Raw genomic sequence first — 16445 nt, forward strand, 5'->3', positions numbered from 1 at the left:
TACAACACCAGGTTAAAGTCCAACAGTTCAAGGTCAGCACAGCAGGATACCACATATAGCAGTTAGATAAATGACCAATTAATAAATGTTCGTCAGTTTATAGTGCGAGAATTGGAAGGGAAATGTCACAGCCTGGTTTGGGGGCATGAGGGCCAATAGGTGTTATACAAGTATAGCCTGCCATGGGAGGCATGAGGAGGACCTTCTGAACTTACCTTTGAAAGGGTTCCTTCATGATCCAGGTGGCCAGGAGCTGGGGGGCCCTACACAAGCTCAACCTGACGAGGCTGGTGGAACAAATGGAGGCGGAGTTTAAAAGGTGCAATATGCTGCCGCTCTCACTGGTGGGTAGGGTGCAGTCGGTGAAGGTGACGGTGCTCCCGAGGTTCCTTTTTATATTCCAGTGCCTCCCCATCCTGATCCCTAAGGCCTATTTTAAGCGGGTCAGCAGAAGCATTATGGGTTTATATGGGCGAAGAAGACCCCGAGGGTGAGAAGGGTGTTTCTGGAGCGGAGCAGTGACAGAGGAGGGCTGGCATTGCCTAATCTATGCGGGTACCACTGGGCTGCTAACGTGGCGATGATACACAAGTGGGTAATGGAGGGGGAGAGGGCGGCGTGGAAGAGGCTGGAGATCGCATCCTGTGTGGGCACGTGCCTGAGAGCGTTGGTGACGGCACCGCTGCCGCTCCCGACGACAAGGTACACCACGAGTCCAGTGGTGGCGGCATCCCTCAAAATTTGAGGGCAATGGAGACGCCACAGGGGGGAGGTAGAGGCTTCGGTGTGGTCCCCGATCCGAGAGAACCATCAGTTTGTCCCGGGGAGAATGGATGGGGGGTTCCTGAGCTGGCACAGGGCAGGTATTAGAAGGATGGGGGACTTGTTTATAGATGGGACGTTCACGAGACTTGGGGCGTTGGAGGAAAAATTTGGGCTCCCCCTGGAAATGCCTTCAGGTACATGCAGGTAAGGTCGTTCATAAGACGGCAGATAAGGGCATTCCCGCTGTTGCCAGCACGCAGGATCCAGGTAAGGGTGCTCTCGGGGGCGTGGGTTGGAGAGGGCAAGGTCTCGGCGATCTACCAGGAGATGCAGGAGGAGGAGGAGGCCTCGATGGAGGAGCTAAAAGGTAAATGGGAGGAGGAGCTTGGGGAGGAGATAGACGAGGGTACGTGGTCGGACGCCCTGGGTAGGGTAAATTCTTCCTCCTCTTGCGCCAGGCTTATCCTGATACAATTTAAGGTTCTGCACAGGGCGCACATGACTGGGGCAAGGCTGAGTCGGTTTTAAGGGGTAGAGGACAGATGTGCGAGGTGTTCAGGGAGCCTGGCAAACCATGCCCACATGTTCTGGGCGTGCCCAGCACTGGATGAGTTCTGGAGGGGCATTGCAAGGACGGTGTCGAAGGTGGTGACACCCGGGTTAAGCCGAGCTGGGGGCTCGCAATATTTGGGGTATCGGACGAGCCGGGAGTGCAGGAGGCCCTGGTAGCCCGGCAGAGGATTCTGTTGCAGTGGAAGGATGCGAGGCCCCCAAGTGTGGAAGCCTGGATCAGCGACATGGCAGGGTTTATTAAATTAGAGTGGGTAAAATTTCCCTTAAGAGGATCCGTGCAAGGGTTCTTCAGGCGGTGGCAACCGTTCCTAGACTTTATAGTGGAACGTTAGGAGATGGTCAGCAGCAGCAGCAACCCGGGGGGGGGGGGGGGTACTTTGTGTTTACTATTGTATTTATTATTGTTTATTGTTTAATGGGGGGCATGTAGCCTGGGGGGAATGTGTGATATAGCTATACTCTGTTTATTTATGCGTTTTTTGTTGTTTCTCTTATTTTTGTAATGGGGGGTTTGTTGTTGAAAATATGAGAACAATTTTGAATAAAAAGTATTTTTTTAAAAAAGGGTTCCTTCATGCAGACTGAGTCACTACGCATCTGAGGTGCCGTGACCCATGGCTCTTTGAAAAGCTGGCCCAACCCCATGGAAAGGTTGAGGATACGCTTATCCCTGCAATGGAGTCGGTCAGGTCAGGAGTGCAAGGTGTGGGCTCACACCCCAAACAAATCTACACCCTGAAAGGGCACTCCTGAAAATCAGAAACCCCAGGAATGAGGTTGCGAATCCTGGAATCGGGACCCGCCCACCATTTTTAATGCCCTGACTCATTCCGACTTGCTGAAAATCCAGCCCATTACGTCAAGAATCAGCAAGAAACCGGACTGTCTGCAAAGAATGCAGCGAGAACCAGCAGCGGCAGAAAACGACAGTCACTCCCACGCATTTTAAAACTTGGAGGTGGCTGCACCTTAAAGTCTCCAAGACCATTGATTGAAACAAATATGATCCTGAGAGGTGTTGAGAAGGTGGATGTGGAGAGAATGTTTCTTCTTGTGGGAGAATCTAAAACTAGGAGGTCACTGATTAAAAATAAGGCGTCACCCACTTAAGATGAAGATGAGGAGAATTTTTTTTCTCCAGAATGTTCTTCGTCAAAAGGCAGTGGAAGCAGAGCCTTTGAGTATTTTTAAGGCAGAGCTCGATAGATTCTTGATAAGCAAGGGGGTAAAACGTTATTAGGGCTAGGTGTAAATGTGGGGTTGAGGTTACAATCAAATGAGCCGCGATCTTATTGAATGGTGGAGCTGGTTCGAGGGGTCGAGAGGCCTTCATCTGCTCCAAATTCATCTGTTCGTATGATTCCTTTTCAAAGTCTATCAGTACAGATATTTGACCTCCTGGTAAGAAAACTACCTTGTGACCTGCTGAACATCGGTCTCTTCGAAGAAATCCTGAAATAATCATTTGATACAATTCCAGTTTTAAAACTAGACTACCCATGCAGGAGTGAAAACACCTTGTTCAACAGACCTGCAATTACTCTTTATCCTTCAATGAGCCACACGCATGGGCGTGGATTTTTCAGATGTGGGAGCTCAGCCCCACCACCAGACCTGCTGCCATTTTATGTTCTAATGAGCATTGATTGGCTGCAGACGGGACGACCATCTGTCACCTGGAGGAAATCCCGTCTTGGAGAGCTGCTGCCCAATCAGATTGACTGGCAGGTCCCCAGCCTGTCCAGGCAGGAAAAAGCAGCGCAGCGATCTGCCTGGCATTAAGTGTTGCGACATAGAAGCCAGGTAAGTGGTAGGGATCCTGGAGAGGGGAGGGTTGGAGGGCACCTGGGGGGGGCCATGAGGGGGACAACTGAGGTACTGGAGGAAAGAGCGGGGGAGGGTGGGGGAGTGGGGGGAAGGTCTCCGGGCTTCAGGGGAGAGTGACTACCATCAGAAGGAGGCTTCTGATGAAGGCACCCCCCCGCTTTTCCAACTGAGATTTAGACATAGACATAAAATGTACAGTGCAGAAGGAGGCCATTCAGTCCATCGAGTCTGCACCGGCTCTTGGAAAGAGCACCCTACCCAAGGTCAACACCTCCACCCTATCCCCATAACCCAGTAACTCCACCCAACACTAAGGGCAATTTTGGACACTAAGGGCAATTTATCATGGCCAATCCACCTAACCCGCACATCTTTAGACTGTGGGAGGAAACCGGAGCACGCGGAGGAAACCCACGCACACACGGGGAGGATGTGCAGACTCCGCACAGACAGTGACCCAAGCCGGAATCGAACCTGGGACCGTGGAGCTATGTGGGCTTTTAACATTTTTATTCCAACTCCCCCACCCCCACCCCCCCCGCACCCCCGCCCGATGATTCATTTGCTCCAGCTGAAAAACTGAGGCTGGGTGGGAAAAGATCTTTAAGTTGCCATTAAAGACATTAATTGGGGCAAGGGTGGGCTTCCTGTCCAAAGCAGGATGGGGAGCAATTTTACACCTCCCTGCCTCAAAGCCCACTGGGGGTTGTGGGGGGGGCATAAATCCAGGCCAAGGGGGCAGCATGGTGGTGCAGTGGTTAGCACGGCTGCCTCACGGCACCGACGTCCCAGGTTCGATCTTGGCTTTGGTGGAGTTTGCACATTCTCCCCGTGTCTGCATGGGTTTTGCCCCACAAACCAAAGATGTACAGGGTAGGTGGATTGGCCACACTAAATTGCCCCTCAATTGGGAAAAATGAATTGGATACTCTAAATTTATTTTGAAAATAAATAATTAAAAATAAAATAAAATAAATTCAGGCCATGAATTATGAACTATGCTTATGTTTGCACTTGTAAAAGTGCACTATCCTCTTGAACTGTATCTTTCTTGAGTGTGTGTGTGTGTGTGTGTAATGATGTACCATTAGACCTTTGGGATGAATATGCAAATAAGTAATCCTTTTTATTTAAACCCCCAAAAGCTTGCTACTGGTTATTTAAAAAATGACCACACACTCGGGTTGAGAAAAACAAATATTTGTTATTGTATACATAAACTCCGCTCACCCCTGATTCCTTCAGTTAATTTCCAGCCTGTAAATCACTCACAAATATCTGTAACTCTAAACATAATATATAAACAATGAAGCTCTTTCCTTTCCCAAGAATAACATTGATTATGGACTGTAAGGAAAAGGAAAGAAGGATTTCAGTTCTCTCCTGTCCATGTCTGTAAGTTTTGCTTCAGTGATTTAAAAGGCAACAGTGTTTAAAACTTTACAGCTAATGGGTTTACAATTAAACACTTTCATGAATCGATTTTCAGCAGCCTGCCTTTTGGTTGCAAATCTGATTGGTGGCCTGTTTGACCTGTCACTATTTTTCCATTCCTTCTCCCCCTGTCCCTCCCACACAGAAATCCATCCTTCAGTACCTGCACAGGGAGCCGATCGCAGTATCAGTTGCCTTCCTTTGTGCCTTTGCTAGTGAGAGATGGTCGAGCCGAGAACTCTTCAGTCTGATGCCAGCGTTCCTTTTCATTTTCACGGTCATTCACCTGTGAACTGGTGATTGTGACTCTGACTATCATCGAGGGACCTACAATAAAAAAAGGAGAGGCAGCTGCCTTGGGGCAACAGTGGGAGAGTGTTGAGGGATTTTGCGTGGTTGCAATGGTGAGTGCTTGCTTCCAGGTGGTGGGATTCATCACGGCCACGGTTGGGTGGTTCATGGCCTGCGTTGCTATGGCAATCCCGCAGTGGAAAATCCGTAATCTCGCCGGCAGTACGATCCTGACGGTGGAGGAGGGCTGGGAGGGGATTTGGATGAGCTGCATCAATGACAGCGGGGGTCTCCTGAGCTGTGACATACATGACTCACTGCTCGCATTGCCATCTGACCTACAGGCAGCCAGAGCTCTCATGTGCTTGGCCGTGGCACTGGGCATTTTAGCCATGGTGGTGTCGAGTGCAGGCATGAAGTGCACCAAGTTTGCGAGGGGTGAGGAGAGGTTCAAGGCCTCACTGACTGTAACTGGAGGAGCTTTATTCATCCTGGCAGGAACATGTGTCCTGATTCCAGTCTCCTGGACTGCTGGGAACATCGTGGCTGACTTCTACAACCCTCTGGTGCCCATTTCAATGAAGGCAGATCTAGGAGACGCTCTGTTCCTGGGGTGGGGTTCAACTTGTGTCCTTGCACTCGGGGGTACCATCCTCTGCTGCTCGTGCCCAGCAAACAGTGAGCGGACTAAAGGATCCATGAGGAACCGTGCTCTGTATCAATCCACAGTTCCAGGAAACAGGTAACGATGGTGCTGAAATCCTTATCCATGTCCTTTGACACATCTAGGCTCAAATATTCCAGCACTTGCATGGCCAGCCTCCCATCTTCCAGCTATAGATACTTCAACTCATCTAAAAATCTGCTGTCCATATCCTAATCCACGTCACATCCCATTCACTCATCACCCCTATGCTCACAGACTTATATTGACTCCTATTCCTGCACTGGGCTAATTTTAACATCCGTGCTTTGTGACCGTGACTCTCCCAAACTTGCCCTGGAATGTTTGACTATGTTAACGTCAGGATATAAACACAAGTTATCATTAATACAAAAGATTGGTTTTACTCAGGGACACAGACGGCTCTATGGTAGCATCGCAATTCATAATAAATGGAGAACAACAAATATCCCAGAGTAAGTTATATTTTATTGGTTAACAATAACTCAGGTATCTTCAGTCAGGCATACTGAATTGAGACAAACTCCATGTGGAAAGAGGGATCTTGCAATTTCAGTAGTGAAATAACAGGACTCGGGTGTGAGTTACATGCTGGAATCTAAACAAGGGGATTGGGGGGGTTTGGGTATAGAGTAATAAATATTTTGTGAGTGAGTTCTGGGATCTAAATGAGAGTTTGGGAGGGGAGGGGTTTTATATGGAGAGTAACGGATATCTGGGCATGATTTACAGACTGGAGTCTAATGGAAAGTTTTTAGTGGTTTATAATGTTAACAGATATATGGGGGCTGATTTAGTTCAGTTGGCTGGACTGCTGGTTTGTGATGCAGAGAAAGGCCAGCAGTGTGGGTTCAATTCTCATACCCGCCTTCTCAAACTCATCCCTCGCCCGAGGTGTGGTAATCCTGAGGTTAAATCACCACCAGTCAGCTCTCCCCCTCCAAGGGAAAAGCATCTGGGACTATGGCGACTTTATAAACAGATATGTGGAAATACATTTCAGGCTGGAATGTAATTGAGGTATTTGAGGGGTTTTATCTGTAGATTAGCAGATACCCAGAAGTGAGTTACAGACGGGAATCGAAACATGGGGTTCAGGAGTATATGTTACATATACACAGACACCGGAGAGCGAGTCACAGAACGGAAAACAATTAATACGTGAATACTGATTGATTTTTTGATCGCTAGCCCAGGAATACTGTAGTCACTTGTAATTTCCCACACGTAATCACAAACGTGATCAGCAACTCAACACAAATTGGAGGAATGAAAGCTTGGAATTTTTTGGATTCTGTCTCACTGACTGAACTCGGGCGGCACAGTGGCACAGCGGTTAGCACTGCTGCCTCACAGCTCCGGGGACCCGGGTTCAATTCCAGCCTTAGGTCACTGTCTGTGTGGAGTTTGCACTTTCTCCCCGTGTCTGCGTGGGTTTCCTCCGGGTGCTCCGGTTTCCTCCCACAGTCCAGAGCTGTGCAGGTTAGGTGGATTGGCCATGCTAAATTGCCCCTTAGTATACAAATGTTAGGTGGGGTTACGGGGATAGAGTGGAGGTGTGCTCTTTCAAGGGCCGGTGTAGACTCGATGGGCCGAATGGCCTCCTTCTTCACTCACATTCTATGGTTCTATGACAATAGGAGCGATGGTGATTACTGCTGCTTGGGGAATCTGAGCTGCGACTCCTGTCTGTGATTCTGACATCAAACAGCGGTCCTGTTGCTTTGAGTTGAACATGAGGGCTGTTGCTAATGACTGCAGAACTTAGCTGTGCACTGGAGGTTGCTGATGGTGAATGGAATATTTTTACGTGGCTTTGTGGGGTTTCTGGAATGTCCCACCAACATCATTCCCAAACTGAAAATGTGCTCTGAAAATGTGCTATTCATGTTGCAATGATGGTTATAAAAGCCATACAAATAATTGAATATTGTGGAGCAGGTTCAGATCGGGCAGTTACAAATTCTGTAACTGATCCCTGTTCAGTGAGCAGTCTCTTTAACCTATCATTCATTGATGGAGACATCTCATTTATCACTCAGAGAGATGTGGGGCAGAATTCTCCGTTTGACAGCGGCGCAGAATTCGTGGCGATCCATGACCAAAACTGGCGCTGCATCTGGACCGATTCAGCGACTGTCGAGGGTCTAGAACCGGCGCCACGTGGAACACAATTGATTCCAATGGGAAATGATGCCGGATTTGCTGGGTCCAGGATTGACACTCAGGAGGCTGACAAGCTGCACGTGCATATACACACTTCACTTCCCATACACACCAGCCCAGCCAACAAGATAGCAGTAAGACGCGCGGTCCCACGTTTCGTGGGCGCAGAGCTCGAGACCCTCCTGGACACCGTGGAGGAGAGGCGGATGGCTCTGTACCCAGGCCCGGGAAGGAGGCTGGCAGCTACTGCCATTCACCATGCCTGGGCGCAGGTGGCAGAGGCCTTGAGCACAGTACCGAAAGAAACTGCACGACCTCCTCAGGGCAGCCAGGGCGAGTCGGCAGCACTGTGCCCCTGTCATTAACCCCTGTCCCACATACCTGTAACCCTACTCCCCCAACTCGGAGGGTGTCCGAACTCCCATCCTGCACCACATGCCGGCACCCATACCAGCCACCATGACAGCATGCCCTGGCCACTGGAGCCAGCAGCTGCCCATCCACTGGGCTGCTTGCGTTGGATTGTCGTTTTCTGTCATTTCCACTCCCCTCCCCAGGAGAAGGTCATGCACAGGGTTACCACCTCACAGACGTCCCAGAGCCACCTGGAAATCGCAGCGGCGCTCCTGAGCATGGCCCAGTCACAGTAGATCAAGGCTGGGAACATCAGCGGCATTGCCCAGGCACTGCCCGACACTGCACAGACACAGAGGGAGGTGCCCAGTCCCAAAGGGAGATGGTCCACGCCCTGTGTTCCATGGCCGCAAGCATGTGGACCCTGGCCAAGACCAGAGCGGGCCTCCAGGACTGGCAGTGCCAGGTGGTGGGAGAGCCTCAGGGTACGGGGTGCCATCAGGTGGCAGCCGGGTGGTGTGGGTATGGTGGAAGGTGCGGTGCGGGGGTGGGAAGGTTAAGGGGAACCCATGCGGCTGGTGTCAATCTGCCGAACCAGGGATCAAGGTGGGTGGTCAGTGGGGTGCGCAGCAAGATGGCTGCCGTGCAAGCCGTGATAATGGGGATCTGTGACTAGACACCACCCTAGTCCCATGGGGGTGTCACTCCGGCCACTCGGCCCATTCGCCCATCACCCTCCCCCAGTCCTGACAGGGATGACCACCCCAGCCAGCCCGGCCAGTGTCCAGCCCGGCAGCCCACAGTTGCCCACTCTGTGACCTACCTCCTCTCTCTCCCTCATCAGCCATGATGCCGATTTCATGATTATTAAAAGCGCAAGTGAACCGTGCCATGGGAACTCGGTCCATTGGAGGAGCAGAATCACGGAGGCCCCGGAGAATACCAGGTCAGGCCCGCTAATGACATGCAAATGGTGCTTACTGTATGTGCGTTCTGGACTGCATTGACCTCACTGTCAAGGTGACGGACAATTGCGATTTGGTGTCAAATCAGTGGCCACCGTGATTTTGGCATCGGAACCGATTATCCCCCAAATCGCATTTCACGATTTCGGCATCAGCCAAAGGAGAATCCCACCCGTGGCGTTTAATTGTAAGATCACCTCAGGTAGTCTGGCTTCGAACATCAATGATTCAGGTGCTTTGATCCTGCATTGATCAATAATCCATCATGACTGTCCAGTATAGTACTGAATGAGTGCTGCACTGTCTCAGGTGCCATCTTTTTGATGAGTTTTTAAAAAATGTTTTAATTCAAATTTTTCATTTTATATAATACAAATTAACAAGAAAGGATAAACTCAAATACATATTTAAAACACACCCTCACATAACCTTCCCTTCTCCCCCATAACAGCTAATGATGATCAATTCCTTGAAATAGACAATAAACGGCTGCCATCTTCGATAGAACCCCTTGATTGCTTCACTCGTGGTGTACTTGACTTTCTCAAGCCATAGGAACTCCATCAAGGCTCCCAGCTACACTGAGGCAATAGGTAGAGATGGCGACCTCCACCCCAGCAGTACTTGTCTTCGGGAAATCAGCAAAGCGAAGGCCAGGACATCGGCCCCTTCACGCGTCTGCTCTCTGGCGAGTCTGATACCTCACATATGGTCACCAGGGCTCCAGCTCAATCTTCAGGACATGGTGACATGGTGCTAAAGGAGGAGACCCAGAAACCCACAAGCTTGGGACAAGACCAGAACATGTGTGTGTGTGGTTAGCCGGATCTCCTGAACAGCGCTTGCACATGTCCTCCATCCCTGCAAAGAAATAATTCATTCTGGACCTAGTCAGGTGTGACCTGAAAGCAACTTTAAATTGGATTAAACCAAGCCTCGTGCACGAGGCCAGGGAGTTTACCCTGGGAAGGGCGTCGTTCACACTCGTCATCTAATATAAGCCCTCCTCCTCCCACCTGGCCTTGAGACCTCCACCGACACTGAATCCTCTGACATAGTCCATCCATGAATACTGGAAGTGCTCCCATTTTCCAACCCTGCGAGTGAAAGAACCCTCTCCATTGGAGATGTTGGCGGCACCATGAGGAATGTCGGGAAAATACCTTTCACTAAATTGCGAACTTGAAGATATCTGAATAAACCTGATGCCGAGAGTGTAAATGTTTCCTACAATCTTTCTAGACTGGCAAACCCCCCCTCCAGGAACAAATTACCACCTCTCTTCCCACCCCCCGAATGTGGCATCCAAACTCGCAGGCTCAAACAGATGGTTGGCACAAATGGGATCCAGGTTTCGACACTGACTGGAACTTAAAATGCTGCTGGAATTGTCTCCATGGGCTGGATTCTCTGACCCCCCGCCGGGTCGGAGAATCGCCGGGGGGCGGCATGAATCCCGCCCCCGCCAGCTGCCGAATTCTCCGGCACCGGATATTTGGCGGGGGCGGGAATTGCGCCACGCCGGTCGGCGGGCCCCCACCCCCCTGGCGATTCTCCGGCCCGCGATGGGCCCAAGTCCCGCTGCTGTAATGCCTCTCCCGCTGGCGTGAATCAAATCACCTCCCTTACCGGCGGGACTGGCAGCGCGGGCGGGCTCCGGGGTCCTGGGGGGGGGGGGGGGGCCGCGGGGCGATCTGGTCCCGGGGGGGTGCCCCCACGGTGGCCTGGCCCACGATCGAGGCCCACGGACCCACGGGTGGGCCTGTGCCGTGGGGGCACTTTTTTCCTTCCGCGTCGGCCATAGCCTCCGCGATGGCTGACACTGAAGTGACCCCCTCCCCTGCACGTGTGCGGGGATGACGTCAGCAGCTGCCGACACTCCGGCGCATGCGCGGACTTCCGCCGGCCGTTCACGCCAGCCGGCAGGACGGGAACCACCCCAGCGCGGGCCTAGCCCCTCAAGGTGAGGGCTTGGCCCCTAAAGGTGCGGAGAAATCCGCACCTTTGTGGGAGCCCGACGCCGGAGTGATTTACACCTCTCCATCCCGCCGGGACCCCCCGCCCCTCCAGGGAGGGGAGACTCCAGCCCCAGGTTCGGCAATACCAGGCCTACTGACTGTCTATCCCGTTGAAGGGTTGCCCTACGAATCCTCGAGGTCTTGCCCGCACATATAAAGGATGTAATCAACTACTCGACCCTCCCAAAAAAGAATTTAGGAATGAAAACTGGCTGACACAGGAACAAAAACAAAAATCGTGGCAGCATGTTTACCTTAATCGACTGGACCCTGCCCCTCAAGGACGGGGAAAGTTATCCCACCTTTCAGGTGGATTTTGACTCTACCCACCAATCTTGTGTAATTCAATTTATGAAGTCGGGCCCAGTCCTGAGCCATTTGAACTCCCAGGTACCAAAAACTGGAACCTGCTATGCGAAACGGTAGCACCCACAGATTGGCTCCCCTCCCGTGGGGGCACTCTTTTTCTTCCGCCGCCGCCACGGCATCCACCATGGCAGAGGCGGAAGAGAACCCCCCTACCGCGCATGCGCCGGGGTTCACCGGAAATCACTCTCTCTTTTCCAAGTTCAGCTTATTTTCTGAAAAGGAGCCAAAGCACCTCAACAGTTCCATTATATCACCCGTGGTGGGGATCGGGTCTGTCACATATAGCAAAAGGTCGTCATCATACAGGGACACCCAGGGACACACGCCGTCCCGTGCCCCTCATTATCCCCCTTCACTTATACAAAGCCCTCAAAGCGATGGCCAGAGGCCCAATTGTCAATGTAAACAGGAACGGGGACATAGGGCATTTGCATTCCTCAATTTAATTGAAAGTACTCCGAGCTCGTGTTATTGATATGGACACCAGCTGAGGGACCCTTGTACAACAATTGTATCCAAGACAAAAATCTGGGCCCCAACCCAAATCTCTATGTCTGCAAAAAGATACCCCCATTCTACCCTAACAAATACCTTGCTGCCGTCCAATTGGTCCTATCTCTAATGCCAAATCTATTCGATGTGAAGTGTGGTCTGAAATGACTATCACTGAATATTCAGCTTTCCTCACCCCGAAGAAGAGCTCTTGTCATCAGGAAAATATCGATTCTCGAGTATACTTTATGAACTGGAGAGAAAAAGGAAAATTCTTCACTCCTGTGGATGAACTACTACTAGTCTGCTTGCCCCGTCTCCTCCATAAACACCATTGCCACCCCTGAAGGGGCCAACAACTTAGACGGGTCAAATTTCGGATTCAAAACACAATTCAAATCTCCTCCCAGAATCAATTGGTGCGTGCCCAAATTCATGGGCTTTATTTAGGGGCTGGTTTAGCACAGGGCTAAATCACTGGCTTTGAAAGCAGACCTCGGCAGGCCAGCAGCGCGGGTTCAATTCCCGTACCAACCTCCCCGAACAGGTGCCGGAATGTGGCGACTAGGGTCTTTTCACAGCAACGTAATTTGAAGCCTACTTGTGATAATAAGCGATTTTCATTTTAATTTCAAATCTGGTATTGCGGCCAGCAATCTCCTCATGAATGTTACATCATCTCAGTTTGGGGCGTATACATTCACCAGCACCACTAATTTACCTTCCAGGGTCCCAGTGACTATCACATACCTCCCTCCCTGACCTGGCGGGGGTGGAAATCGTGCCGCACCGATCGGCGTGCCCTCCACGGCGATTCTCCGGCCCGCGGTGGGCCGAAGTCTCGCCGCTGAGAGACCAATCCCGCCGACGTGGTTTCAACCACCTCTGGTGGTGGCGGGATTGGCGGCGTGAGCGGGCCCCTGGTGTCCTGGGGGGGGGAGGCGCGGGGCGATAGGACCCTGGGGGGGTGCTCCCACGGTGGCCTGGCCCGCGATCGGGGCCCACCGATCGGTAGGCGGACCAGTGCCATGGGGGCACACTTTTCCTTCCGCCGCCACCACGGCCTCCACCATGGCGGAGGCGGAAGAGAACCCCTTACCGCACATGCGCCAGTGGTGACGTCAGCGCCCGCTGATGCACCGGCGCATGCGCGAACCAGCAAAGGCCTTTTGGCCAGCCCCGACGCCGGCCGGCCGGCGTGAAAGGCCATTGGCGCCGGTTTTGGTGCCAGTCGGCGTGGCGCCAACCACTCCGGCGCGGGCCTAGCCCCTAAAGGTGGGGAGAATCCCGGCCCTGGTCATCATCAGCATTCTACCCTCTCCCCCCACTCCCAAGTCAAGAAAATGCAAACTATGTCCTGTCAAGCCATGCTCCCTGCTTACCATCCACCAAATACCAAAATACCCCCCTCCACCCACCAAACAAATACACTAGGCACATTAAAATCTGTCTAAGCACGTCAAACAGGCCGCAGCCGTCACTCCTGTTTACAGAAAATAACTGCCAGGGCCCAAACCCCAAGAACACAGAAAAGAGACAAAAACCCCACCGCCTACCCCCGCTACAAAAGAATAACCAAAGCCTTTACAGTTCTCAACATTCCACCTTGGGCCATATATCATGTACATCGCTGCCTTAACCAATGTCTCCAACTACACTACTTTAGTCCCCTCGTCAATCCGCCAACAACATACACATTCCAATACAGAACAATAAACCTCTGTTAACCAAACATATATACAAAATATTGACACATCCCCGAAAAATCCTATCCCATCAACATCCATTAAAAGTCCCATTCAAACCCTTTAAATTCAGTCCAAGTCCTTGTTCTTTGACAAGCACCTCCGCCTCCACCACCGTCTTGCAAAAATGATCTTTTGAGTTATGTGTAACTTTCAGCCTCACCGGGAACACCACACCAAAACGCACTTCACTTTTATACAGCGTCAACATTGCCTTAAAAAGGACTCCGCCTCTTTGCAAACTCTGGTCCGATATCTTGATAATTTTGGATGCTGCTTCCTTCCCACCTCACCTCCCAATTTTCTCCGGCCAGTTTGAGGATCTGCTCCTTCTTCTGGCAGCTATGGAAGCAGACTATCACCGCCGGTGGTGGCTCATTCGCCACTACTGGGGGCCTCTACTGGAGTATCCGGTTAACCCTATCCAGCTCAGGAGGGGACATCTGTTCATTCCCCTCCCCAACGCAACAACTTTTCAAACATCTGGGCAAAGTACTTGGTCAGCCTTGGGCCCTCCACCCCCTCCAGCAGCCCCACAATCTTGAGGTTCTGTCTCCTTGGCCTGTTTTCCAGGTCCTCGACATTCGCTCTCCAGGCTTTATTCCTCTCATCCACCACCTGCATTGTCATGATATGCAGACATGCAAATAATATAGACAGGCACAGACAGGCAGCTAATGAACACAGGGAACAGGACATGACCAATGAGCAGGCAGGACACTCAGGAGTGGTATCTCACTATAAAAGGCACGAGGCACTCACACTCCGCCTCTTTCCACTGATGAACATCGACAGAGTGAGTCAGGGTGTATTTACAGTAACACACCTCCAGCATGTGGCTAAGAGCTAGTCTGGTTCAGTTAGACAGAGTAACCACACTTAGGTTAGCAGAGAGTCGAATTCATAGAGAACTGTGCTAACTGTGTGACAGGTTCAATAAATCAGATTGAACTAATTTCAAGGTCTGGAGTATATTTTGGATTAAGTTGCATCCAGTTGCAGCATGTGTTATCCCAGAGTACATAACACAACAAGCATCACAGACTCTAGTGAGGCTATTTGATCGCTATGCCATGACAAGGTCTCCTCCACCCCCTTCAGCACCTCACCATGCCTCTCACTGCCTCCATAGTCCTTTCCAACTCCTCTTTTATCATGCCCAGTGCCTCCTCAATAGTCATTTTGAGGGTTTCCATCATCTCCCTTCCTTGCCTTTCAAAGTGCTTCCCGAATGGTTTTTCAAATTCGATTTCCATTACCCCACTCAGCTTTTCTACTGTGCAGGGAGAGGCCACATCAGCCGAGATGGCCTCTGCCATCTTTCCTCCCAGTGAGCTTTAAACTTTCTCTGGTTCCATTGGAGGACTACCACTCGTCCCTTTCTTTCCAACAGTCTTTTTCACAGCCTTCAACATCCTTTCTTTGAATACTATTAGGTTTGTCAACCAATTTCCTTGGGAACCGGGCAGAAGGAACTCTGAGGGGAGCTTCCTTATGTGTGACCTTCTCCTACATGCCACCACCAGAAGTTCATTTTGGATGAGATGTTAAGCCAAGGCCCTGTCTGACCTCCCAGGTGGATTTCAGAGATTGGTTGGCGCTATTTCGAAGAAGAGCAGGGGAGCTATGCCCAGTATCCTGGGTCAATATTTATCCTTCAATCAAGATCACAAAAAGCAGATTATCTTGTCAGTATTGCTGTTTGTGGGTGTTTGGTGTGCACAAATTGGTTGCTGCCTTTCCTACATTACAATGGTGACTGCACTTCAAAATTACTTCATTTGCATAAAGCACTTGGAGGTGGCCATCATGAAAAGTTCTATATAAATGCTTGTCTCTCTTTTTCAATGGGCTAGACACTTGTATGTGCGTGTACCTTTTCATTATGTCTATGATCGTGGGCCCACATCCTTTTATTCCATCACACTTTGTGTTTGATGCTGGCTCCTTATTTTGCAAAACCTCCATTTTACAATGCTCATCCCTCCATTTACTCACCCCTCCCTATCTCTGGAACTCCCTCCAGGCTATGGCCATCCGAGATCTCTGCACTGCTCCTACCTGGCTCTTTGTGAACACCTAATTCTTTATCAATCCGCCACTAGCAGCCGTGCCTTCAGCTGCCTACCTCCTAAAGTCTGGAATTCCAGCAAACCTCTCCCCCATCTTACCCCTCTCTCTCATCCTGTAAAGAACCTCTTTGACAACCTTTTGGTCACCTAATTAAATATCTTCTTATGTGATTCAGTGTCAAATTTGTCTTATGACGCTCCTGCAGAGCACCTTGGGACATTTTGCCACATTAAAGGTGATATGCAAATGCAAGTAGTTTTGAGTACATATATGGAAGTAAGCTAACATTTTCATTGAGAAGTTTGTTTCCAGTACTGTACATGATGACACCATGATTTATTTGTAATCTCCAGGATAAACCTCTGAATCTAATATTTGCTACGTCGAGAATATGGACCAGGAAAAACACCCGGAATTCCTGTATCAACTTCATCCTAGAGATGATGAAAATTAAAGAGAAGTCATCAAACTATACCTTAAAGGGAGAAATAAAGTGCCATCGACGAACCAGAATTTGTGTCCCTGGTGTTTTCCTTTCTGTGGATTTAACATAGTCAAACAGTTAACCCCAAACTCAATTCAACAAGTCTCCCAATAGAGGAATTGGACAGGACAATGGGTTAGACTCTTGCTTTAACCTCTGCGTCTTGTTTTCAATTGCAGTTAGGCTAAACCCTTATTGAGAATT

At 50.4% G+C, this 16445-nt stretch overlaps 1 protein-coding gene across 1 annotated transcript; it reads left to right on the top strand.

The window, feature by feature from the left end:
- Positions 1-5000: 5000 nt before the first annotated feature.
- On the top strand, positions 5001-16233 carry LOC119950562 (claudin-4-like). The gene is made up of 2 exons (XM_038773490.1): positions 5001-5632; positions 16111-16233. The coding sequence occupies exons 1-2, from the start codon at positions 5001-5003 to the stop codon at positions 16121-16123; spliced, it is 645 nt and encodes a 214-aa protein (XP_038629418.1). The 3' UTR covers positions 16124-16233.
- Positions 16234-16445: the final 212 nt, after the last annotated feature.

The sequence above is a fragment of the Scyliorhinus canicula genome, chromosome 1 (genome assembly GCF_902713615.1).
Source record: "Scyliorhinus canicula chromosome 1, sScyCan1.1, whole genome shotgun sequence".
Lineage (NCBI taxonomy): Eukaryota > Metazoa > Chordata > Chondrichthyes > Carcharhiniformes > Scyliorhinidae > Scyliorhinus > Scyliorhinus canicula.